Raw genomic sequence first — 25,305 nt, 5'->3', positions numbered from 1 at the left:
TATGTATAACAATTTGTGTTATTTTAACATATTTAACGAATGAAAACAGTTGAAAGTAAAAACTTATGATAACAATATAATTAAAAAAATCAGTTATGATGTTTTATTTTCATTTGCAAGATTCATCGTAGCTTTAACATATATCGAAATATATGTTAATGATCAGAATTTCAAAAAACTAAAAAAGAAGGAATCAGATCACCAAATAAATTATTCATTTAATAAAAAATAATCATCAATTTTGGATTGAAACGATGCTAAAAGTTAGTTGGGATATAGTATTTTTTATTGGGATATACTGCCCATACTCGCATATCAGTCCCATATCGATTTTCGCTAATATTGAGTTAGCTTGAGGAATGCAATCCATCCTCAATATACTCTCAGAAATTTCAATAAAAGTAAAAAGGGTTTGTTCAGTAAAATGTTAAAAAAATATCAACTCATGTCTGTCCCATATGCAAAGTATCCGCATATCAGTCCCATTCAGTGCAAATTTCAATAATTTCGTTTGTTGCAATATTGCAATAGCAAAGGTGTATTACCGATATTTCATGTAATAATACTTTTTTTTTTTAATAACTATTTATTGGAATATGATTTAAAATTAAATTATTAAGATTTAAATTGGGTGTTCAGCCACAAGTGGTGACTTTTCAGCCCTATTATATATATATGATTTGGTTATTACCATGAGGACATTATTTGCTTCCGCAATTCTGAGATTTTTGTGTAGGGAAAATTCTAAACCTACTTGTATTGTGTAATGGGGAAAAGGAACTTATATACTAACTTACTAACTAATACAGAAAGCGAATCGATTCAATTGAAGATTGCATCGATTTTTGTCGGAACATGTAATAATACTATGATTTAGCATTAGGTAGCATAATAAATCAAAAAATTTGAAAATAAAATTTCGTCTTTTTCTCGACATGCCGATTTTTCATATGGAACTGATATGCAAGTATTGGCAGTATAGGATTACAGGTTTTAGAAGAGGAAGCGGCAAAAATATCGGAAGCCAAACTTTTCGCTCCCATCAGCTTTTGTTCCCGAAATTTGGAAAATCAAGTAAAACCGGTATGAAGTTTGTAGGAAGTGAAAGTGAAATAAATTAGAGAAATTAAATTAGTCAAGATTGAAAATGAACAATCAAAATAAGTCAAAAGCAGAAGAGACGACGGAGTAATCCCTCAAACTATCAAGGAGGAGCATTAGCGCAGCATTTTCAATTTCTGGATACTCAGATTATGAACGCATTTACGGATGAGTATTTTCTTTTTCTTATATATTTATATATAATATATAATATATATTTATATTTATATTTATATTTATTGACCAACAGGTTAAAGCCGGGGTAAAATAAATGATATTAATAATAATAATATATATTTATTCAGTATCGCGACCTGAATCTATATCTATGTCGTAAATTTCGTAAATTTTTAACTTTGTTTTTTTTCATTGAATTTAGATTCCGGTATATAGAATTTGGATTAGTAATGAAAATTGAAATTACTGTCGAGTGGACTACTTGGCAGTGCGGTAAAACTTCATTTCAATCGAATATTGTTTGGTGAAATGAAATGACTATCGGCATATCCGACTGATTTATTTTACTTTTGTTAGAATGTGAAGTTTACTGCAGTAGAGTGCTCGTCAGTGTATGCACACATTCGATTTCAATTGAGTTGAATGAAGTTTTACAGCACTGCTACTTGGTGACCACTTTGTCGAACAAAAAACGTTGAATTCCTCACACACAAGGGGCTGGGGACCACTAGAAGATTGATAGTACCTATTAGCTCTCTCCGGACAGTACCAGCCTAGATACCGTGTGGAATCCGGCGGAAAAATGAACCAAGAATAGATTCACTGGGTTCCTGCTTCAATGTCGTAGACGGGCGACAATTGCAGGAGTTTCTTTTTCCTTTCAGTTATCAGATATTTTCAATGTTTCACTTCTGATTACTCTATTTTACTAAATTATTTCTTCATTCAACCTATCAATTTCCATCTAGCTTCGGAGAAAAGTTTTATTTGGAATGTTTTCTTCTTTCATGTTATTGATTGTCTTTCAGGATTTTAAATTGAATGATAAAAATCAACTTTTGCGCAAATTTCGTTGATATTACAAAGTTAATAACAGAGATAACAAATATCGGTATATTGAATACGTAGTAAAAAAACACTTGATATTAATATTTCAAACAATAAATTTTCTCGGTAGCCGGCTGCCCAGATCAACCAATATAACCAATTAATAATTTTAATAAATAACTAAAATAATAAAGCAAAAATAATAAAGAATCAAGGCGCGTGTGAAACCTGTTTACCTTCATTTGGTAATTTAAAATGATTTTCTATCAACTGTTTAGAATGTGTCAATGCAATGAATCAACTATTTTGTCTAAATCCTATTCACTCGTTTATTTTGTACTACGTAATTTCATTCACAAAAAATAGGGAAGTTTTTATTCTTTACGCGATAGTATTGCAAATTTTTCTTCAGTTTCCTCGAATAAGAGCTGTAAATCGAAACTTCCCGGATATTGTTGCAACCAGAGCTTAAAATTGTCACGCATTCTCAATGAAAGAATCCAATTCAACAGCCTCATTTTCAATGATTTAAGGGTTAGCCTATGTTTGTGCTCAGGGTACATAACCGTTTTTACTGTTCTTTACGTTTCCTCTTAGACTCGTCAGTGCAGAGCTGTTCAAATTGAACTGCTTATTGCAAACTTAAACTGTTCAACTTGAACCACTAAGCAGACGTAAAGTTAATGCTATTTGCAAAACACTTATATATTTGGTATCGAAGTACCACGTCTTTCCTGACGTACCGAACGAAAACTCATTTACTCATTTTTAATATTTTACTGTCTCATTCGTAAATGACCGACACCAGAACAAACGAAGAGAGACGAAGCATTCTCGTTTCTCATTGAAAAAAGAGAGAGTATAGTACGTCACACTTTCCTCTACGACAAGATGAAACCAAACCAACGTCTTCAGGGAGCATCAGCAGAATTTCAATTCCCATTCTTTCATCGATGTATTGAAAGTCTGTGACGCTTGGCTATAAAAAGTGACTACCTGTGAAATCTTTTTCTGTCATTTTCGATTCTCACAGCCTCGGTTGAATATCGACACTGCATGCTATGGGATTTTCACTGAAAACTGCAAATGACTGAAAGAGCAAATGAAAGAAAAAAACACAATTTTGAAACTACTGTCCCGCTTATGTCATTGACTGGACATGGATTTCGTTCTCATAGTTTGCAAGCGAAGCTGAGAGTGACAGTAATTTCTTGTCATTTTCGTCTATTTTTAGTAAATGAAAATGACTTTTATTAGCTCTGGTTGCAACGTTCACTCGGGAAATCAGTGAGTTTAGTGGTGCATCCGAGCATCTTGAAACCGGAACATACTAAGTCGCGCGCGATTGATACCAATACAGAAATTTTTACTAACAAATATCCTTCTCCCGTGACACTTGTGGAGTGCGCAGTAGTATATACGGCCTCTAGTAACAACAAGTGAACATCCCTTCCCTTTTCTTAGACGATCTACGTTCGGGCCTGGCCGGCGCCGGTACTAATCAATGAATTCTGGGATTACCAGAAGATGTACATTGAAGGATGATTTACCAGGCCCAGGTCGGTTCATCTAGAAACTCCCTGTATAAGCTAATCCCGATCAGTAACGGAGGGGTGGTCGCTCAAGCTCAAGCTCACGCTAAATTTTCTATCTAATTTTTTACAACTAATGTTATAAATTTCTGCTTTCGGACTTCTGTAGTTATATCAAATTCAAGAATAATTGTGATACAAACGTTCCAAAATCTGTTACGATTTTGTTCCCGCTAGAGTCTTTTTTGTTATGATTTTTGTTATTTTAACAGCTTACCAGCCAACAATATTTCAAAATTTGTTGCAAAATATTTCTGAAATAAATTACTCCAGTTGTTATAATTCTGTTTTTACCATCTGATCGGAAGACGTGCCCAAGCAACAATTGTTTGCCTCGAGGCAATACCTTCAATTTCCGATTTGGGTTCTGTAAATATCATATCAGTTTATTATTCAATAGTACTCTCTCCAGCATTCAAACGCTTGTAATAATTAATAATTTTTGTGCTAGATTTTTGTATCGGTAGGTGAACTTGATGGTGTTAATGTAGATCAAAAGAAAAATTTAGAGCTGTTATGAAGGCAAACTCCAGAAACAAAATTCTTTGTTAACCGCTAGAAATCTTATTTGGTAAAGAAGTTGCATTTCGTTTTATCATCTGCAAATCTAAAAAATACTACAATTTATAAGGTCTCGAAAAGGTTCAGTGAAATTCTGGACAAATTAGCAGATGACAGCAAAAACTCAAAAAAAATTCTACGTGTTCATCCGAACATCGTCAGAGTTGTTATAAAGGGTGATTTTTTAAGAGCTTGAGAACTTTTTTAAACAATAAAACGCATAAAATTTGCAAAATCTCATCGGTTCTTTATTTTAAACGTTAGATTGGTACATGACATTTACTTTTTGAAGATAATTTCATTTAAATGTTGACCGCGGCTGCGTCTTAGGTGGTCCATTCGGAAAGTCCAATTTTGGGCAACTTTTTCGAGCATTTCGGCCGGAATAGCCCGAATTTCTTCGGAAATGTTGTCTTCCAAAGCTGGAATAGTTACTGGCTTATTTCTGTAGACTTTAGACTTGACGTAGCCCCACAAAAAATAGTCTAAAGGCGTCAAATCGCATGATCTTGGTGGCCAACTTACCGGTCCATTTCTTGAGATGAATTGTTCTCCGAAGTTTTCCCTCAAAATGGCCATAGAATCGCGAGCTGTGTGGCATGTAGCGCCATCTTGTTGAAACCACATGTCAACCAAGTTCAGTTCTTCCATTTTTGGCAACAAAAAGTTTGTTAGCATCGAACGATAGCGATCGCCATTCACTGTAACGTTGCGTCCAACAGCATCTTTGAAAAAATACGGTCCAATGATTCCACCAGCGTACAAACCACACCAAACAGTGCATTTTTCAGGATGCATGGGCAGTTCTTGAACGGCTTCTGGTTGCTCTTCACTCCAAATGCGGCAATTTTGCTTATTTACGTAGCCATTCAACCAGAAATGAGCCTCATCGCTGAACAAAATTTGTCGATAAAAAAGCGGATTTTCCGAATGGACCACCTAAGACGCAGCCGCGGTCAACATTTAAATGAAATTATCTTCAAAAAGTAAATGTCATGTACCAATCTAACGTTTAAAATAAAGAACCGATGAGATTTTGCAAATTTTATGCGTTTTATTGTTTAAAAAAGTTCTCAAGCTCTTAAAAAATCACCCTTTACCTTTGTCTATTGAAAGGTTATATAACCAGTTTTCGAACGGAGCCTCGAAGACCCATAGTGTTATATACCATTCGACTCAGCTCGACGAGATCAGAAAATGTGTGTGTCCACTCTAAAAGAATTTTATACCCCTTGATTTTCTCGGAGATGGCTGAACAAGGCTCTTAATTCGAAGAACAAATAGCTGTCACTTCTCGTGCAGGCGATATAATAGTATCAGTGACGTAACCGTGACGTAAATGATTCAACGAATTTCTATAAACTTATTTGAAGGCTAACAATGTCAATCAAATTGGTAATGGTTAAGAAGAATATTTCCGGTTCGAGAGATGTGACGTTATGTGTGACGTAGCCGAAAAATCTCAGTGTTTTTCAATTCGACAAAATTTCTCGGAGATGAAAGAATCGATTTCGAAAGACTTAGACTCGTTTGAATGCTGTCTGAGGTCTGTAGTAAGTTCACTGACAAAGAATATGTATTCTCAACATTGATCTGAATTGACGAAATCATACAATCAATGTGCATTTTTTATGTAAATTGAGAAAACTGTCGACTCAAGGTGATGGAAATATGTTTACAACAACATTTGTATTAACTGAATCGTCATTCTATAGGTTTTCCTCCCCGGTGAACGACCAAAATGGTTAAAGCCGGGGTAAAACCAATGATATAAAAAAGTTATTCTACAGAACGAATGTAGTTATGATGTTAAACAGCTTTTCGTTATAAAATAATCATTATCAGTCGGAGAACTTTGAGCAATTACGTGGAAATAATGATGTCATAAAAATTTGTGTTAAGAGGAGGGAGTAGCAAGTGTTTATAGCCATGGAAGCCAATGGTATTGTAGATCGAATGTGACGAGGAAGTACGTTACAAGCAAATATACATAATAATTCAAGTACGTTACAATCTCGAAACTCGGAGTTTACTAAGAAGGTATTTATATAAAGAAAGGTGTTTTAAAACTGACCCAATTTGTCGAGAATACCATGAAAATTATGATTATTGTGAGATCTGAGATGGAACACTGATAATTCGCAATCTGAACATGCACGGAGCATTGTTCAATCGGGTAGTCGTTTAGCTTGTGTTTCATTACAATCAGAGTATCAATGCGGAGGACAATTTCTAGAATTTTTTTCGGCCTTGCCTCCACGAAATATTTCCGAGCAACGCCGGATAAATCAGCTAGAAGTACTATAAAACTAAGGCTCAAAGCAGTAGACTGTAGCAACAATTGTGAAGAGTAGTTCTGGTAAAACTATCATTATGGATCAATTGAATAAATCAAAGTTAGACATTATCAAATGCCATGTAATGTAGATAAACTATCCGAAGTGTAATCGTAATAATTTACGTCTCATTTCGACAAGAATAAAATATGAATTAAGCGCAGAATGGCTTTTTTTAAATATCCCATGGAAAACGGTCTCTGTGATGCTATTGGTGGCACTCTCAAATGAATGTCAAAAAGAGCCAGTCGCGCTCGCGAGTATGGAAATACCATAACGACTCCCCGAGAGTTACATAACTGGGCAGTTGAACAAAATGTTAAAATATTGTGAAATCTAATTTCTGATACATATCCACTGAACAATACAGCAAAATGTCCGAAGAACTGTAGAATAACACCAAAACAATATGTGGTTTTCAGAAATTCCACAGTTTTGTGCATTTTCCTGGCGACAAAGTAGAGGCGAAAAAAGGTACGCTAATTCAGAAGATAATAAAAAATATTTTCTTTGTATAGAAACCATAAAAAATAACATGCATGAAGATAGCTTTAAGACAAATATTATAAAAACCAACACTTTTTCGTAGGATTTATCATTTTTCGACTACAGCCATTTAAAAAATTCAGTTTAAACGAAAACCTGCCCAGTTCGAAAAAATCTTGTGACTTTACATCTAATAAGATGCACATGAATGGAGCGTCGTATTTCACACAAATTTATATTCGAGAACATGTAAAATTGTGTGATATGAAAATTACATGGCTTGAGTTCGAATGAAATAAAAACAAAAGATTGATAACAACAGCGCGACTTGAACCGAGAAACACTAGATCACAAGCACATCGATAACTTTAATGAACCACAGAAGCAAATATCTGTTCGGTAGCCAAGTGGAAATTACGCTCGGAACGTGTAAAATTCTGTGCGGGTGGAATATTGCGTCATTTGAAAAATTAGTTATTTAAATTTAAAACGATGAGCGACGTGAAATTTAATTGGAATGCATTGATTTTTCAATCAATCAGATTTTATATGGCAAAAAACGTTAGTTTTACTTTCAAAATATATTGAAAAGTGAAGAACTGTTAAGTAACTTTCCATTCAATTGCCTGCTTCAAAAATGTGCATGAAAATTACTGTAAATTCCAAAAACCTTTTTTTTCCAAATTTATTATATTTTTGAAATTTTTTACTGCATTTCCAAACATACCTGGCATAATACATTTGAATTATGAGTGGGTCAGACATTGGAGAGCACAATTAAGCCGAACTGTGTATAAATTCTTAGTTCGGTTCCCAGTAAATTTTGTCGCGCCGCATCGGTCCGATCGTCCGATTATCACACCGATCGAGCACAATATTCTGCACCATTTTGATTAAAAGCGTTTAACTAAAAGCTCATGCATTTACATTGTAAATCACTAGCGCAAAAGTACAAATATATACCAAAATAAGACATTATCTGGCCAGCATCATCCCCATTATACGGACCTCATAGCTTTCTAAAGAGCAGCATAAAAAGTACATTTTGTTGTTGTTTTGATTGTAGAGGCTTTCAAAGCCATTCGCCTTCTTGGGTCAGAAAAAATCTGCCCCTCTGTTCGCTTTTGTATAATTTCACTCTTTTGCACTAGCGATACACAATGTGAACGGCAATTTTGTTCAAAACGCATATGATGAATAAGAAATGATCGACAGTATTATGATAACAGATTGGTACTGTTGAATCAATCAATTGAAAATTATGGTAGCCTTGTTTCACATCAATAACTTGAAACCCCCAATACAGATTTTCAATTGATTCAACCTAAAAATCGAGATTTTCATACTAAATATTGGGTAACTATCGATTTTATTATAAAGGAACATTTCTTCTATTAAAACATGATAAACTTACATTGTTGCCATAAATTGAATGTTCCGAGACATTAAAACTAAAACAGTCTTTATGAAGAATTATATTTCATGTCTTCAACCTGTTTTTTATCGTATCTGCCCATTTTGAGGCTAAATTTAGGTTTCCAAATGGAAAAAAGTTGTGGAACAAATGAATTCTAACTGTTTTAAACCGCACATCGAACACAATTAAAAAAAATAAAAGGTTCAAATATGTATTGGAATGGATTTTGTCGAAATTAAAATAAAATCTCATACCTGCTAAATTCAGGAAATAAAGAAGTTATAAGTCGCACGCGGTAACTGCAATTTATTATTTCTGAAAAAAAAGATTAACCCGATTGTCACTTTTTGGTATGGTTCAGTTATCCATAATAATAGGTAATTTTTGGGCATTTATGCAGAATCCATTCGATTGGCAAATCCAGTGACGACCTTCAAACGGGAAATCTCGAACATGCAAAATAAAGTGAAAACATGAATTCACATCACATACACATTGCTTTTACGCACTTTAAAAGAACACGCCCATCCTTCGATGTATTCTTGTCGCACCGGTGACAGCCGGGATGTCGAATTCCTTGCGTTTCGAGAACTTTCGTCCAGAAAAAAATTAATATGATTCGCACAAAAGAATTTAATGACTACTTACAGTATTATTTATAGAATTATGAACTGTAATTAAATACTTGAACTGAATTTCGAGCTCGAGCACCAAGCAGTGAAAAAACATTACGCAATTTTAATGCTAATTCTAAGCACGTTGCATTTTCGTTTAACTACACTTAGGAAGCTTTGATCTATCGAATAATTTTGAAATAACTAATCCGGAAAATATCAAATCATGTTTTATTGAAAAATATCAAGATTAGCAATTTCACTGATGAATATATCATCCAATCACACTTCTCCACAAGTACCGAACATTGACGAGTTCTGCAATCGTCAGACAGGTACTTTTCCATAGATAAATTCAAGCAATTCGCACTTACCAGATCATTATTTCACTCTATCACTAGTAGTTGGTTTTTTGCAGTACAGAAGTACTTCGGATACGATATAAATTGCACATATTCTTCCTCATATCATTTTAAGTCAAAACAATAAACTGAGTATTCACTCTATTATCGCGAAAATTGTCTTCGTTTGCTTATTCTTCTCATACCAACTCGTGAGATTTCTTTTTCAATCACCAACACCAAAACTAGCCTTAACGCACGGCAATGGTGTGTGCGTTTTTTAAAAAGACCTGCGCTGCGAGCAAATGAATGATAGTGTATTTACATTGGAAACATGCACGCGAGAGAGTTAAGCACGATGCAGACGACACGTCACCATGCATCAACCTTTATGAACTTATTTGTCAAGATTCGCTTTATCATTTGCGTTACTGCAACTCTCACATTTCGCCATGTGGCTTTTGTGGAGCGCATCAGAACGTCAGTATGAGTTATATTTAATTCTTACAGAATCGTTCAAACACTTCAATCGCTCGGAACGTGTTGTCATACGACACGACTGAATGCCGTAGTGGTAACGGTGTCGTAAATGCAGGTGTGAATCGCTCTTTACTAGTTTGGCATGAATTGCCAGATTGACTACGATAAACAAAAAGTACACAAATTTGAGTTGAATTCTACTCTTCCCCTCGATTGGTCCTGCACTCAGAGAAATTGAAGTAATCCAGATTGCATTGGTAAAATAGCAAGGAAAATCATGTTACCATGATTTTCGCATAATGTAGTCGTGATTTGACGATCATAAAGGACGTACGTGTGCGAGAACGAAGATATGTTCCGATAGTTTTACGATAAATCTGTCCATCCCTCATGAAAATTGTGAAATACATTTTTAAGTTTGTTTACAGCTCAAATTTTGTATTGAAATTTCCCTATGTGTTTTATTTGTTCAAAATATACTAATATGTCCCTTGAAAATAATGGAACATTTGAGGCACTAATTTTCTGTTAATCAGAGACTAGAGGTACATAAAACTTCAATAATAGACTTATAATATGATATTGTTCATATCATATGTATAGATTATTCAAACTTCATTTCCAGAATGATCGTGTCAGATAAACCATAAATGGGACCGTTTTTATGGTCGTCCAAGCTATCTTTCCAGAAATGAAGCTGCGCTTTTTTGCTTACTAAACCAACGAGGGAACGATAAATCAAATATTGCCAAATTTCTTCAAAACGCCACTGGATTGTAGAAATTTTTGTTTAATACTTTTTACAATACGGATGGTGACTAATCTGATATCAAAGTCGTTGCTGTACAATTAAACAATTCATAATGTTTAAAACAATTTTAATCAAGACTCATAAAAACTTCGTCATAGTTTATCATAAAGTTTAAAATTATAATTCATAAAAAAAACTTTAGAATCTGTGGACTGAACACCTTTTATTGGTTTGTTGGGCAACTAGTCATTTAAATGCTTTAAATAACTGACATTTTTTCTGCATATACTAACATATTGGGAAATTACTATTGTTTAAACATGTCCTCTTTCTCCTCCGCACAAAGTCACCACAATATTTTACGGATTGGTCGTCTTCCTTTCAAAAATCCAACCCTCATCTAATTTTTCACTTTACTATGGGGCGCCTTTTCAAGTATTTACCATGTACAAGAATGGGTAGAACTTCATCGCGAATATCTTTTGTTGTACTTAACCCAACCACGTAATTTTCCCTCCTTGCATTCGGCAATACGATCAGCAATTTATAATAAAATTTGCAGTAATATGAAATAACCACAAATAACTCAAAATTATAGTTTTCTAGAGTGTTTGGTATGAACGAGTATTAATTTGGACACGTTCCATTCATTCTTGCCTGTGCAAATGAATTTTAATGTGAGTAGATAAATTATGTTATGAACTTTTTGATATTTACTTCTATATAAATTATTTTAATTCGTACCGTGTGTACTTTAGCAAATGAATAATTTTAACTATTTTTAGCCTTGTCTTATTCATTTTTGTGTTTTAATAGGTGTGTCGTGAATTTATCGTACTTTTGTATAAGTGCCCCGTTACAATTCTGGAAGTGAATAAATAAATTCTTGCACAATTCGCACAATATATCAATTTATTAGAACGATTTTAGATATTCAGAAGTGTGAAGAAACGTGATGGTTTTATTAGTATTCACGTCATTCAGCTATGTCTTTGGTATTACTCATCCACTAGTTATATCAGCTGTTTTTCAAAGAAGGACGTATCTTACAAAAGTAAACAAATCGAGGTTCTCTCTCCTACCAATAAATGCTTCAAAATCCTACAATTTTGTCTAAAAATTCGTATTCTACAAAAATCTCAATCTTAGTAATACAAAGGACTATAAAAGGCGAAACTGTCATTCCATTTGTTTACGCAAGTTTCACCCTCCGTGTCCCATGCCAACAAACAGTACAATACTTCAATTGCTGGTAAGGAAGGGCGAAACTATTTATTTTCTTTATTTTAGATAGTTACCTAACCTTTTATTACTGGAAATAGTAAAAGAGACAATAAAACCACAGACTAACAGACATGACAGTATGAGTAAATTCTTATAAAAAATAATTTTTCGTGATGCACTAGCTCCACCTATATTGTACTGCGCGAACTATTTACTATCTGTACACCCATTGTGTTATGTAAAAGTTTTTTTACTAGTTGGTTTCCCCTCGTTTGTCAACACCGATCAGCTGCTTGCAGGGATGCCTGATTTCATCAAAATATTTGAAAATCAATCGTCACAATAAATTATTGGATTACGTTGATAATATATTTAACTTTTTCGCGATGTTGGAAGGTAACCATTTATTTGACTCAACGTTGTTCATCTAGACTATTTTTTATTGTGTTGGTAGTTTTCACCCGAAATTAAGTGGCGGCAGACCAGAAGCAAGTAAATAATGTAACAAAACGGGTTCGATTTTGTCTTGCGTTGGAGGATGAGTAGTAGGCACAATTATGTAAATAGTTTTGGCAATATGTATTAAATCTGTATCCTGCATGAAATTCGCATGGACGTATACAAATCAATACATTACAGGTAATTCTGTATGAATGACAACTCTGTTGGTAAATGAAAAAAATAAACACAGTCTAGATGACAGACAGGATGTTTTTGATAGGGTAACGTGGCGCCATCATGACACATGTGAGTACTGTCCCAAATAAAGGAATATTCGAAATGACCGTTAAAATGATTGAAGAATCTAATTTGAGTGTCCTGTCTGTTAGTCTGTGATAAAACTACTCACATATTTGTCTTAGTAGCGAAAACCAGTCAATTTCATGAAAAATGCGCAAGGGCGTATCTTCATAATTCACACAGGAAGTATAAAAGTAAACAAATCGAAAAAGGGCGAAACTCTTTTTATGTTGATTTATTCAATGGATATAGAATGAAAGTGGTAACATTTGCGTGCCTTTTGAAAATAAACTAACAATTCATCGACTAATCATAAATTGATCAGAGAATATACGATAATTTTTAAACACGATTTGAAACCGCAGTCGAAACATTCATCGATGATTTTCTCCATTTGCTGTCAATGTTAGATTCGCCGTTCTTTGAAAACAGCTGATATTGATTCTTTTTTCCACCATATTGGATGTAGGGTAACGGTACCCTTATTCATCCCAGCTCCGTCATTCATCTCATATACCACTATAGCACTATTAGCTAAAGTAGGATCTACTATCCCAGTTCGATGCAACGTTTCCAAAATTGGTGCATTCGCTTTGAATTTTCAGATCGCTTTTACAATAGTATTGCACATTCATCAAACTAATTTTTCATTGATATTGCATCGTAGAGTCGAAACGAAGATATAATATCCCAGTTCATCACAATCCTTTGGTTGCAAGTCAAATAATCCGCAAAATAACATGGCGACTCTACAAATGATATAACTGATACATTGGTACTTTCACCCTTCTACGAAAAATAAACTTGAATATTTACTAACTAGATTGGTTAATTAGATTTATTGAAAATCGTGGAGATTGTAGAAGAAATAGTAAATCATTTATTATAAAAAATTTAAAAAATCTCAAACTTAAATTTTGTTCATAGAAGTAAATAGCGGCCCTTACACGAGTCATTAAAAATGTCATTACTAAAAAATAATATCATTTTAATGAACGTGTAATGGTGCACTAATGACGAGATTTCTAAAAAATTTGAAATACATCATTACTTAGTCATCATTTAAAATGACATTTTTAATGCTCACAGATATTTTCAGAGAAAATTTGTATTACCCTGTATAAAAAATCTGTATTTATCTGTATTCACAAATAAAATGAAATTTCTAGAATAAAATGATGTTGAACGCTATCTCAACAGATTATGGTTATAGAATGAGTTTCTATGAGTATTAATTTTTTATTTTCGTAGTTCACAAAAACAATTAAAGTTCAATTCCATATACTTTTCTAGATTCAAAAGTTGATTTAATATGACAGTCAGGTCATACAATTCTCAGGCCGCAGACAGAATAAACACGAGAAGCTGAACCGAGCTGGTGGATGGCATTAGCAGACCAAAAGAGGGAAGCATTCTTTCAGCAAGCCAAAGAGGCACTGTTAGAGTGCAAGCGATAAATTTACTCAGCTTTCCCTCTGACAAGGTCCTTTCAATTTACTGTAAGAACATTACTCGCTTTGGTCAGTACCAAGTTTGGCTCCGCTTTCTCGTGCTCTACGGCCTTAGCCTAACAATAAAGCTTCAAATTGTAATCTAAATGTTTTTTTTTATGTTGATCATCAAACAAATGCACACAAATTTTTACTTTAATTTGTGATTTGTCCGTTGTTTAATAAACTTTCATCTCGTCACTGCAATCAAATACTAAAAGATAGCTCAGACGAAAACAGATTATTTTTTCTTCATTACTTCTTACGAAATCTGTATAAATCTGTATTAAATTTAGGGAATCTGTATAAAATCTGTATTCTGTATTAGATCTGTATGAGGATGTAAAAATCTGTATAATATGGCATCTCTGGGGCCGCTAATGGAACTAATTCAGCGTGCTTCATTATAATCTGTCCAGTGCCATTAAACAAATTCAGTCGTTACGTCTTAAGATCTGCTTATGCTGATTGGTGAGCCCCTCACCATCAATATACGCAAACGACGTGCCAAACATTGGCAGCAGAGATGCCACTTTGCCTTATTTGGTAGAAATTGTACAAGCTTCTTATAAACGCAGAATTTCTTTTCCGAACAGTAAATTTGCAAATATATGCTTAGTATCAACGTAGATTTGATCAAATCTTCAGGTTTCTTAACGAGGTCTTATATTTGTTCTTCAACTCAACTTAACACCCATTACGATTCGCAAACCTTCTCCAGACTGTTTACGTGACTTCGAAAATTTAAATTGGCATCCCTGACTGGCAGCCTCCGAGTGATAAATTCCATTCCACATCGTAGTTTGACTTATCATTGGAGTAAAATACGTAAAATTGATATACTTTTGATTCCGAAACATTCCACAGAATGCTCCGATACGTGTAGTGCCAGCTGTGAGTTATGGCTTTTTTGTGTCCCGTTCGAATAAGGCGCGGAAAAAAGAAAAAACGTAAGTAGAAGTTCTGGATTTCAGATCGACAGCCATCCCAATACCCATGGATTATGTACAGCAAGTAAAAGGAAGAGAAAGAAGATCCACAAAGACAAAACAGCAATGCTATGGGGCAAAAGAATTTCATTCACTATTATCAGGTCACTGACATAATTACCTGTTGACGATGAAAGTGGCGTTCTTTCAATATCATTTTTGTTTATGTTCTCTCATAATATAATAAAAAAATTATGATCCTAATAGCTTTTTGCAAATAACTTAACGATTTGGAATATTTTTTCTTTACTTCGGTAGTGTAGAATTGATACTCATTTACTACAGGATTAATTCAACCTAATCGTTTCATATGTTTCTTCTTCTATTTCAATCAGTGGCATAGTTTTTGCATGAGGTTTTTTTAATGGTAACGAAAAGGAACTTCAATGATTTGATACAGTTTTATTTCATGTTTTTTCAGCAATTGGCAGTGATATCGATAAGGATTTGACTAGCAGCTTAGGTCTAAATCATGGCATGGGTCGAATTACTGGCTCAGCCAGCATCGAGACACTTGTCCGTGTTGGAATCGAAAAAGAACATGGACTTAGTCCGGACAGTAAAATGGTGGTCTTGCACGACTTCACTCCATGTGTGGATGACGAATTGGAAGTGAAACGGGGACAAATTGTGAACATTTTGTATCGAGAAAACGATTGGGTTTACGTGATTGGTCAGGACACCAGACAGGAAGGGTTCATTCCGCACTCATACTGTGCCCCGTTCAACACACAGTTGGCCGATTTGGCCATTAAGAAGAAACTTCCTCGTGACATTTCTGTCGGGTTGACTAATAATGACCTGACAGATGGTATACCGGATATTAATATTGACGTTATTGATGACAGTGCACCGGGACTAGTCGGATTGACTAACTCCCTCAAACACTCGCAGGCGAGTTTAAGTTCAGAGCCTGATTTCTTGCCATTTTCCAAAGACCCTAGCGGTCGTTACATTGTTTTGTACACATTTATTGCGCGTGACGAAAATGACGTTTCAGTGGAACGAGGAGAGTTTGTTACAGTACTGAACCGTGAGGACCCGGAGTGGTTCTGGATAGTGAGGAGCGATGGTCAGGAAGGATTTATTCCATCTGGTTTTGTTTATCCAGCAGAGAATATTCTGCAAGGTCAAACGAAGCAAAACTTACCCGTAGTGAATGGCAATAGTAATGCGGTAAATGGAGGCACTAATGATGTTAATGCAAATTTGACACAGTTGAACAATGGTATTAACAATCTTGGTGGGAATGGTGGAACAAATCAACAGCAACCTGGAATTGGGTCGGATGATTTAAGGTATCATGGGACGGAACTTGTAATGCTATATGATTATAAGGTAAATATTATTTATTAAATGTTTTGCACAAACATTTTTCGTGAGATATGTTTCATTTAAACCAACATTCTCTATTTTAGGCACAAGCACCCGATGATTTGTCAGTTCGGCGTGGCGATTGGATCTATGCGGATCTTAACAACCAAACTGTTGACGGATGGCTTTGGGCATATGCACCGAAAACACGCAAGTACGGTTTCATTCCCAAAGCGTACGCACGACCCCCCGCCATGACAAGCTTGTAATACAAAAACAAATGTAGGGGAACTCGTTCTAAGATAAAGTTTTATTGTTTATTTTATTTTGTTCTTGGAAGAATCCATTTGGGTGTCTAAATTTATTATTTCTTGTATCACGCTGTAAGATAAGATCTATAATTGTATCTTTTAAACATCTCTGACCTGTGAAAAAAGTATCAATGTACTTAATCAAAAAATATATACACATTCAATACTCCATTAGTAGCTAATAATTTTATTATATTTTTATACACGAAATAAAAGCAACAATTTATAATAATGGTTTATTCTTCTTCTTTAGTGTTTTCTTCCAACATTTTTCGTTTCTCCTTCAACTCTTCATATTTCTTCTTGACTGTCTGAATCTGTTCTGTTGTGACGGTAACTGGTACTTTGCATTCCAACTGTTCTTTTCTTATGAACTCCAAGTTACTCAATTTTTTAGCAAGAAAATCCAACTGTTGGGATTCCAAAAACTCTCTGTAGCTTTGCAGACGAGTAGATTTGATCTCGTCGCAGTGAATATCTGTTAGCTTGCGCAGCGAATCCTTCCTGGTAATCCAGTGAAAATGTCTGAAGTAGAAATTTTAAATTATTTCTTGGATAAATTTAACAGATTTTGCACATTATATACGTTGGAGGCGGTTTATATACGAGATCCAGCTTTTCCAATATGTACTCGAACCGTCGATAATCCCAACGTCTCAAATAACGCAAGAATTTTTTCCTTTTGTCAATCAGTTCTTTAAGTTGAACTTTGGCGCTAGAATGGCGTGGAAATTTTTCCATAACTTCTTGAAGACTCCTGATTTGGGCAGTCATTAAGCCCACTGAAAATATCTCTTATATAACCAAAGTAACATTTTCAATTAACACGCAAAAAGGACATATCTGGTATATCCATGCAAAAGTTGCCGAAAACACTAGATTCAAATTCGTGCAACTGAGCAAAAAGCATTATTTTTCTGTTTTCAAAATAGATGTGCCCGGTTGCGTATTATTTCCGATTAAATCATTACAAGTAGACTCACACTTTGCTTCTACAGAACCGTAATCCAGATCGTGGCGTTGCACACGTTTAACCATCTCTTCTTTGAAATTTTCCAGCATCTCCTTTCTTCGATTGTGTCGAATGGTAAACAGATTTTTTACCGTATCGCTCGATCTATTCCGAAAAAGAGATTCAAATATATTATTTATATTTAAGCAAAAATGAGCCTATCAAAATAAAAAAAAACTCACGTCTCTAATTCCGGTAAGCCTTGAAAATCCTTTAAAAGTTCGTTTCCACCGATTGTCCGCATGGGTTGCAGATCACCACTCTTTTCCGGTTTATAACAAGGAATTTTCTCAGGTCGAACCCATTTGATTTTAAGATCTGATTTAAAAGCATAATGGCGAGTAATTCGAACTAGACTAGTGCTCAACAACTGGATTTTATGTATCGAATTCATTTAGCTAAACTTTAGTAACTTTCAAACTGAATAATCTAGTGAATATGAAAGAAAATATTAGATTATTCAACTTGGTAGTTGAATGCGACTTCTATGAACGTTTTACGAATATCAATATGTCAACAAAGCACCAACGACGTTGACGTACGGAGAATTAAAAAACCGAGAGCTGCTGGAAATCTAGACCGACATTTGAACAGGTCTTAAAACATTATTAGCAATATTTAGGCTGCCTTTACTTGTGAACCATTTCGCGAATAATTTTAACCTTTGTCGAATTTGTCACCAGGTCCCACTTGTACGCGGAGGGCAAATTTCCCCCCAGACGGCTGGCTACGTCTTCCAGCCATTTTTGCCAGAATTCTGCCAGAATTTCTTCAAAAGTCTGCAACAATGCAACAACCGTTTCCGGCAGAGAATTTCGCCTAGCGGTTATTAGCGGTTCTGTTTCTGTCGGATTCTTGCCATATAAGATCGGCAAAACCGTTTTGAGTCGGTTCTACTTTTTTAGAGTTTTGGTTTTATTTTTTCAATAAAAAGCACATAAGAAAGGCAATAAGTTATTGCGCTTCAAATATACTAATTAAGGAAAATGTTATTGCCAATAACATTGCTTTCTCACTACCAAACATACCCATATTTCAATCTCATTTACCTCGTCTTAAGATTCGTTTTTTGTATGTACATGCGGAATTGACGAATATCAAATGAAGCCGAATAAAAAAAAGAAGAAAGAGAGAAATAAACACGACACGAACGGCGAGATAATGACGCAAATTCGCCTGGACAATTTTGACAGCAGCCGGAATGCAGCCAGTCTTCTGACGGTTGCCAGAATTTCTCACAAGCGGGGTGCAGCTAAAAACGAAATTGTGATATTTCCACAAATTCGCTGATTCTCGGTGCGAATATACACTGTTCCGTTGCAATATCATGAGACAGAAATATGATATTCCGCAAAAATTGTAACACGATTAACGTTTATACATATTGTAATATTACACGAAACGGATTATAAAATTTGGCTCTTTCGGTATTATTATTTGAGTATATCTTATTTCAGAATATTACGTAATGACTTGAACTGTACAAACAAAAATCTGTGATTTCACACCGCTAATCGCCATTTCATTTGCTGTATATTGAACTAGTCTCAATGAAACGACTATTTGTTGAACACATTGTTTATTGTTGGATGTTTTTCTGGTGTCTACTGTCGTGAAATGAGATTAGAACAGACTCATTCACTGGGTGCATACTGTACTGTTCCAAGCGGAAATTTACGCCATTCTGAATGGTGTGCAATCGACGCTCAGTTCGAATGATTCGCCTGTCGAACTCAAATCAAAGACATTTCAAATGCTTATGGGTCATTCTGGTATTATTGGAAACAAATGGAACGATGAGTTGGCTAGAGCTCATACAACGATCGATTTCGTAGAGCTAGAACCAGCTTTATCCCTGTCAACCAATTAGATAAAGCAAAATAAATCGATCGTGAGTTGTATTCAAAAATGCAAAAAAATGACAAAGATTGCGAAAATGAAAGCGTTTTCACCATATCTGAACCTGAGAATGTCAAAAAATCAGTTGCATTCTTTCTAGCATCATTACAAACTCAACGAAAACATCGCGAATATTCAGGGTTTATATACGCACTGGAAATTATTGTAAATGTAACTAAATTTGGGTTTCACGCAACGATTCATCTTATTGAAATATTGATTAAAGATATTTTGTTTTAATATAGCACATATTGTTGCTTGAAACCACAAAACTAGATATTTGATTGTTCTCAGTGGATTTGTTTGTTTCAATAATTATTTTGATAAAATTAACAAACATTTTACTTGTGCGTTTCTGTCATTTTCTTAACAAACAGTTTCATAGTAAATTCCACTTGCAAAATTAGTTTAAAATAAACTTTAGATAAAGGTAATATTTGCAGTACTATGAAGTTAAGTTAGAATAATGTTGCCAACAATTTATTTCAACTGCCAATGAAATAAATTGTTGGCAATATTAACTTAACTTATGCTTTTGTTTGTTAAAATCATTCATTTTGTTTTGTTTTTAAGATTTGAAGATTTGTAAGCGATTACAATTACTCACATTTATAATATTCCAAATATACACATACCACAATCAAGGTCTGGTATACTACTTTTTATAGCATCCAATAATTTGGTGCCCTTTCAGTCCGGTATAGATAAAGATAACCAGTATCAAATAATTCCCACATTATCGAAATGACGGAATGCGTAATGAATTCTTACTCGACTGCATGATTTTTCAGTGCTCGATCGGTTCAGTGCTAGAATTTTCGCCTGAGTTGGCTGCTCGATCAACCTGATTGACAGTGACATTATAAATGTCATTGAATACATTCGCTCATTTCATGAATGTGTTAGTGTAAAATTTAGGCGACTTAAGCCATTTCATTACACTCCAGCTAGAGGAATGGATGATGCTGACTAAGGTATGCCGTTTTGTTAATTTCCATCGAATTTCAACAGTTTGTGTTGGAATTCTAAGAAGAACTGGTTATTTACTAGTTCTGTATATCTGAAAAACATGAAGATTTCAATGTGTATAATCAGTTATGTAATGTTTTCATTTAAAAATAAACTGAAAGTCAGCACGAAAACGTGCAAAATCGGAAAAGAAGAAGAAGAAGACAAATTGACAATTCAGTCCGCATCTTCTCACTCAATTCGGACTGATTTCCGAATCAACCGGTTGTAGGCGAAATTCATTCGGAATCGGTTGTTGCACTGGAGTTGGAATTGATTCAGAATTCATTATGATTTCCACATGAAATTCCGAATGAAAATTTCTCGCCGATTCGGAATTGATTCGGAATTCATTCGGAATCCATTCGGATCTGATAATGTGGGTTATTGTGGAAAGAACGTGTTATGGAATTTTTTGCAGTTTCTAATGTTATGAATTGTCAGTACTTACGCTTGGATTTTTGAAAAGCCCCAAGTAAGAAAAAAATATGCAAATAAATTTTTCACTTTTGAAACGCGTACCAACTTTTCTGTTCAATAAACTTGGTTATATAATTACACAAATAAGCCTACAGATACAATGAATCAAATTGTTTCTTAGTATAAAGGTAAAGAAAAATTGCCAATAAAATCAACTCTACTTTCGTTGATACACAATCAATAGGTTATTTATTTCAATAATAAAACCAGCTGGTGTAACTATCTTTTTACGTTTGGCAAGATCAACATTTCTATTCACAATAAACAGAGATCATTATTAATGTTAAGTGAAGAATAAGGTTTGAAACAATCATTTTCTAGCTTGAAATTAACATGAATCAAATTTAAAAATCTACCAAATCACGCGTTTTATTGAGAACGGCCAATAAGCCACCTGTCAATTTCCACTGTTCGAAAGAAATTGCAAGCGAGCTATGAAAGATAGAGTAATAAATTTAACATCAGACGAAAGCGAAAACTTTTCTCTGCTGTTTACTATTATGACTTACTCTCAGCGCGTGCCGAGTCATGCGAAATTACTCTTCACAGTGAATGTTGATGGATGGCTTATTGGCCGTTATCAGAAAAACGCGCGAAATGATTTGATATTTTAAACAAGCTTTTTTTCTCTGCGTGTACGTGTGACTCATGCACTGAAATAAAAACCTTATTTATATTCATTAGATGCGTCATACGAGGGCTGTATTATTTTTCAAAGTATTCTCCATGATCGATACACTTTTGCATGTGTTTAAACCAATCAGAAAATCATTTTTTCCACTGTATCTTATCGGTATTTATACAGATATTTGACCTCTATACCGCAATATAGATATGTACTCCCAAAATACCGATAATTCACGGATCGTACAGAAAAATACCGATTTTTGTTGGTAGCATGGATTGACAAGCGAAAAGGTTGCTACGAGACCTTTTTTGGCTCACAAAAATGAGCTTTGGTCACATTTACGTGAACTTATGTTGACGAGATTCTGATACCGATATGGTACAGATAGATTTTTGCGCCGAACACAGATTTTTGGAAAAATTACCTGGCAACGCTGGATGGTGCCTCAAAAACATGGGTTTTGAATGCTTCAACAGCATCTTCTGACGTCGAAAATCGTTGACCACGCAATTTTTTCTTGATATGCGGGAATAAAAAGAAATTATTGGATGCCCAGCCTGGGCTGTAGGGTGGATGATCCATCATTTCGACGTTTTGGCCTGTCAAAAAGGCGCTAGTTTGAGCTGATGTGTAAGAGCTCGCAATGTAATGATGTAGGATGATTCTTCTCTTGTTCGTTTTGTGAATTTCTGTAAAGACAAATGGTTATTTATCATTCATAATTGACCGTCTTACTTGCACCGTTGCTCCAGCGGCACAGTTGCCACATGACCCGTTCTTCCGAAAAACAGGCGACCATTTGCTTAGAAGTACTTCGTGAGCAACCAACTTTTGTTGGATTTGGCTTGTCTAGGAACACCCACACAGTCGATGATTCGTTGTCATTTATCAGCTGCTTCAGGCAGTTCTGAATTTCCGCATCTATTTATAATAGCTGGCACTTCAGCTCATTCAACTTCCAGCATGGAAATGCTTTTAAGGACTATCAGGTATACTTCATTATGGTCTCACTAGTGAGATGATTTCAATTTTTATTCTGTAGTCTCGGGGTTTACACCTAAAGGGCTGGGGTCCACTAGGAGATTGATAGTACCTATTAGCTCTCTCCGGACAGTACCAGCCTAGATGCCGTGTGGAATCCAGCGGAAAAAAATGAACCAAGAATAGATCCACTGGGTTCCTGCTTCCATGTCGTAAAAGGCGACAATTGCAGGAGTTTCTTCTTCCTTTCAGTTATCTGATATTTTCAATGTTTCACTTCTGATTACTCTATTTTACTAAATTATCTCTTCATTCAACCTATCATTTCCGCTTCGGTGAAACCTATATTTCCGCTTCGGTGAAAAGTTTTATTTGGAATGTTTTCTTATTCCATGTTATTGATTGTCTTTAGGATTATGAATTGAATGATAAAAATCATCTATTGCGCAAATCCGTTGATATTACCAAGTTAATAACAGAGATAACATATATCGGTATATTGAATAAATAGTAAAAAACACTTGATATTAATATTTCAAACAATAAATTAATATTTTTCTCGGTAGCCGGCTGATCAACCAATATAACCAATTAATACTTTTAATACATAATTGAAATAATAAAGCGGAAATAATAAAGAATCAAGACGCGCGTGAAATCTGTTGACCTTTATTTGGTGATTTAAAATGATTTTATAACAACTGTTTAGAATATGTCAATGCAATGAATCAACTATTTTGCCTAAATCCTATTCACTCGTTTATTTTGTATCACGTAATTTCATTTATAAAAAATAGGGAAGTTTTTATTCTTTACGCGATAGTATTGCAAATTTTTCTTCAGTTTCCTCGAATAAGAGCTGTAAATCAAGACTTCCCGGGACTTCAATATAGGATATTGTTGAATCGTTCACTCGGGAAGTCAGTGAGTTTAGTGGTGCATCCGAGCATCTTGAAACCGGAACATACTGAGTCGCGCGCGAAATTAATACTGAATTTTACTAACAAATATCCTTCTCCCGTGACACTTGTGGAGTGCGCAGTAGTATATACGGCCTCTAGTAACAACAAGTGTTGGACTAACATCCCTTCCCATTCCTTATACGATCTACGTTCGGGCCTGGCCGGCGCCGGTACTGATCAATGAATTCTGGGATTACCAGAAGATGTACATTGAAGGATGATTCACCAGTCCCGGGTCGGATCATCTAGAAACTCCCTGTACAATTTCAGCTAATCCCGATCAGTAACGGAGTAGCAACCAGGGGTGGTCGCTCAAGCTCAAGCTCAAGCTGTAGTCTCGGGGTTTTCACCTACTTCGCCACCACAAATATCAGAAGGTGGTCCCTCACAGAATTGACCACTAATATAGCTCGGATCCTGTAAGAACAGCGCAATGTTTTGCTACTCCTAGTTGATCTGGTTTATCTGGTTACAGCAAATAACCGAAAGAAGAAAGTGTAGTTGATGTGTTAAAATGAAATTATTTACATAAGACGGTTTTATACGAAATAAATGTTAAGCTAAGTAGCTGCGAAGGGTTCTCAGGTCGTCCTCAACTTGATCGATCCATCTTGCCCGCAGCGCATCTCTTCTTCTTATGCCGGTCGGATCATTGTCGAGGATAATGTTAGCCGGCTTGTTCTCCGACATTCTAGCAAAATGCCCGGCCCACCGTAACCCCCCAACCTTGGCTGCAAGAGTTTGGAAGAGAGTTGGTCCTCCCAGTAACTGTTGCAGTTCATGGTTCATTCGCCTTTTCCACGTACCGTTTTCCGTCCGCACTCCGCCATAGACGGTACGCAGCATCTTCCGTTCGAAAACACCCAGTGCACGTTGATACACCACAAGCATTGTCCAGGACTTGTGTCCCTAGAGCAGGGGTTCCCAAACTATTTTGGGTCATGGACCCCTTTACTAAAATTAACTTAGGCCTCAGACCCTCATCAACAAATTCCTTTGAAAATTCAATTTCTTGCTTTTTGCCTTTCTCATATAGAAAGGTTATGCAATCACTTGAAAAACCGACTAGTGAAAATTGGCCCGGAGGGCCAAGTGTCATATACCATTCGAATCAGTTCGTCGAGCTGAGCAATGTCTGTGTGTGTATGTATATGTGTGTGTGCGTATGTGTCAAATAATCTCACTAGGTTTTCTCGAAGATGGTTGAACCGATTTTGACAAACTTAGATTCAAATGAAAGGTCTCGTGATCCCATACGGAATTCCTGAATTTCATCCGGATCCGACTTTCGGTTCCGGAATTATAGGGTAAAGTGTGTTTAATATTGTACACCGTCACTTAAAATATTTTCGGATACATCAAACATTTAAATCATTTGAATCAGCCAGCTTAAGTCGAAACTCGTTTACGTTCGGCACGACAGTAAAGACGTCGGTGCAAATAAAACAAGTGTTCTGTAAGTAGCAGAAACTTTAAGTCTGCCTAGCGGTTTATGTTGAGCTGCTAGGTTACATAACAGTTCAACATAAACTGTTATGTACTGACGAGTCGAAGACGAAACATAAAGTATAGATTTAAATCG

At 35.2% G+C, this 25,305-nt stretch overlaps 3 protein-coding genes across 3 annotated transcripts in view; 1 reads left to right on the top strand and 2 right to left on the bottom strand.

Annotated features, from left to right (window-relative positions):
• The window catches only part of LOC131433718 (protein FAM13A), a 97,897-nt gene extending 88,210 nt beyond the window's left edge, over window positions 1-9,687 (bottom strand). Inside the window, exon 1 of the mRNA XM_058600278.1 lies at window positions 9,487-9,687. The gene's annotated coding sequence lies outside the window, so the exon portion shown is untranslated. The remainder of the gene's footprint in view (window positions 1-9,486) is intronic.
• Window positions 9,688-14,903: 5,216 nt separating this feature from the next.
• Window positions 14,904-16,928, top strand: LOC131433719 (SH3 domain-containing protein Dlish). Its single transcript, XM_058600279.1, has 3 exons — window positions 14,904-15,089; window positions 15,550-16,466; window positions 16,547-16,928. Exons 1-3 carry the CDS (start codon window positions 15,041-15,043, stop codon window positions 16,709-16,711), a joined length of 1,131 nt encoding a protein of 376 aa, XP_058456262.1. The 5' UTR covers window positions 14,904-15,040; the 3' UTR covers window positions 16,712-16,928.
• On the bottom strand, window positions 16,921-18,265 carry LOC131433721 (small ribosomal subunit protein uS15m). Its single transcript, XM_058600282.1, has 4 exons — window positions 17,948-18,265; window positions 17,737-17,870; window positions 17,340-17,535; window positions 16,921-17,278 (listed from the first exon to the last, which is right to left on the bottom strand). The coding sequence occupies exons 1-4, from the start codon at window positions 18,157-18,159 to the stop codon at window positions 16,990-16,992; spliced, it is 831 nt and encodes a 276-aa protein (XP_058456265.1). The 5' UTR covers window positions 18,160-18,265; the 3' UTR covers window positions 16,921-16,989.
• Between the last annotated feature and the right edge of the window lie 7,040 nt (window positions 18,266-25,305).

The sequence above is a fragment of the Malaya genurostris genome, chromosome 3 (genome assembly GCF_030247185.1).
Source record: "Malaya genurostris strain Urasoe2022 chromosome 3, Malgen_1.1, whole genome shotgun sequence".
NCBI lineage: Eukaryota > Metazoa > Arthropoda > Insecta > Diptera > Culicidae > Malaya > Malaya genurostris.
Note: the sequence above shows the minus strand (reverse complement) of the source record. Positions and strands in the feature narration are given on the sequence as shown.

What these genes read in the sequence shown, in the direction of transcription:
- LOC131433719 (XM_058600279.1), top strand. Translation starts at nt 15,041, where the DNA reads ATGGCTTTTTTGTGTCCCGTTCGAATAAGGCGCGGAAAAAAGAAAAAA. An exon ending in GCGCGGAAAAAAGAAAAAAC is followed by an intron (nt 15,090 to 15,549) that starts GTAAGTAGAAGT and finishes ATGTTTTTTCAG; the next exon opens with CAATTGGCAGTGATATCGAT. An exon ending in TAATGCTATATGATTATAAG is followed by an intron (nt 16,467 to 16,546) that starts GTAAATATTATT and finishes TCTCTATTTTAG; the next exon opens with GCACAAGCACCCGATGATTT.
- LOC131433721 (XM_058600282.1), bottom strand. Translation starts at nt 18,159, where the DNA reads ATGAATTCGATACATAAAATCCAGTTGTTGAGCACTAGTCTAGTTCGA. An exon ending in GGCTTACCGGAATTAGAGAC is followed by an intron (nt 17,871 to 17,947) that starts GTGAGTTTTTTT and finishes TTTTCGGAATAG; the next exon opens with ATCGAGCGATACGGTAAAAA. An exon ending in CGGTTCTGTAGAAGCAAAGT is followed by an intron (nt 17,536 to 17,736) that starts GTGAGTCTACTT and finishes AGATATTTTCAG; the next exon opens with TGGGCTTAATGACTGCCCAA.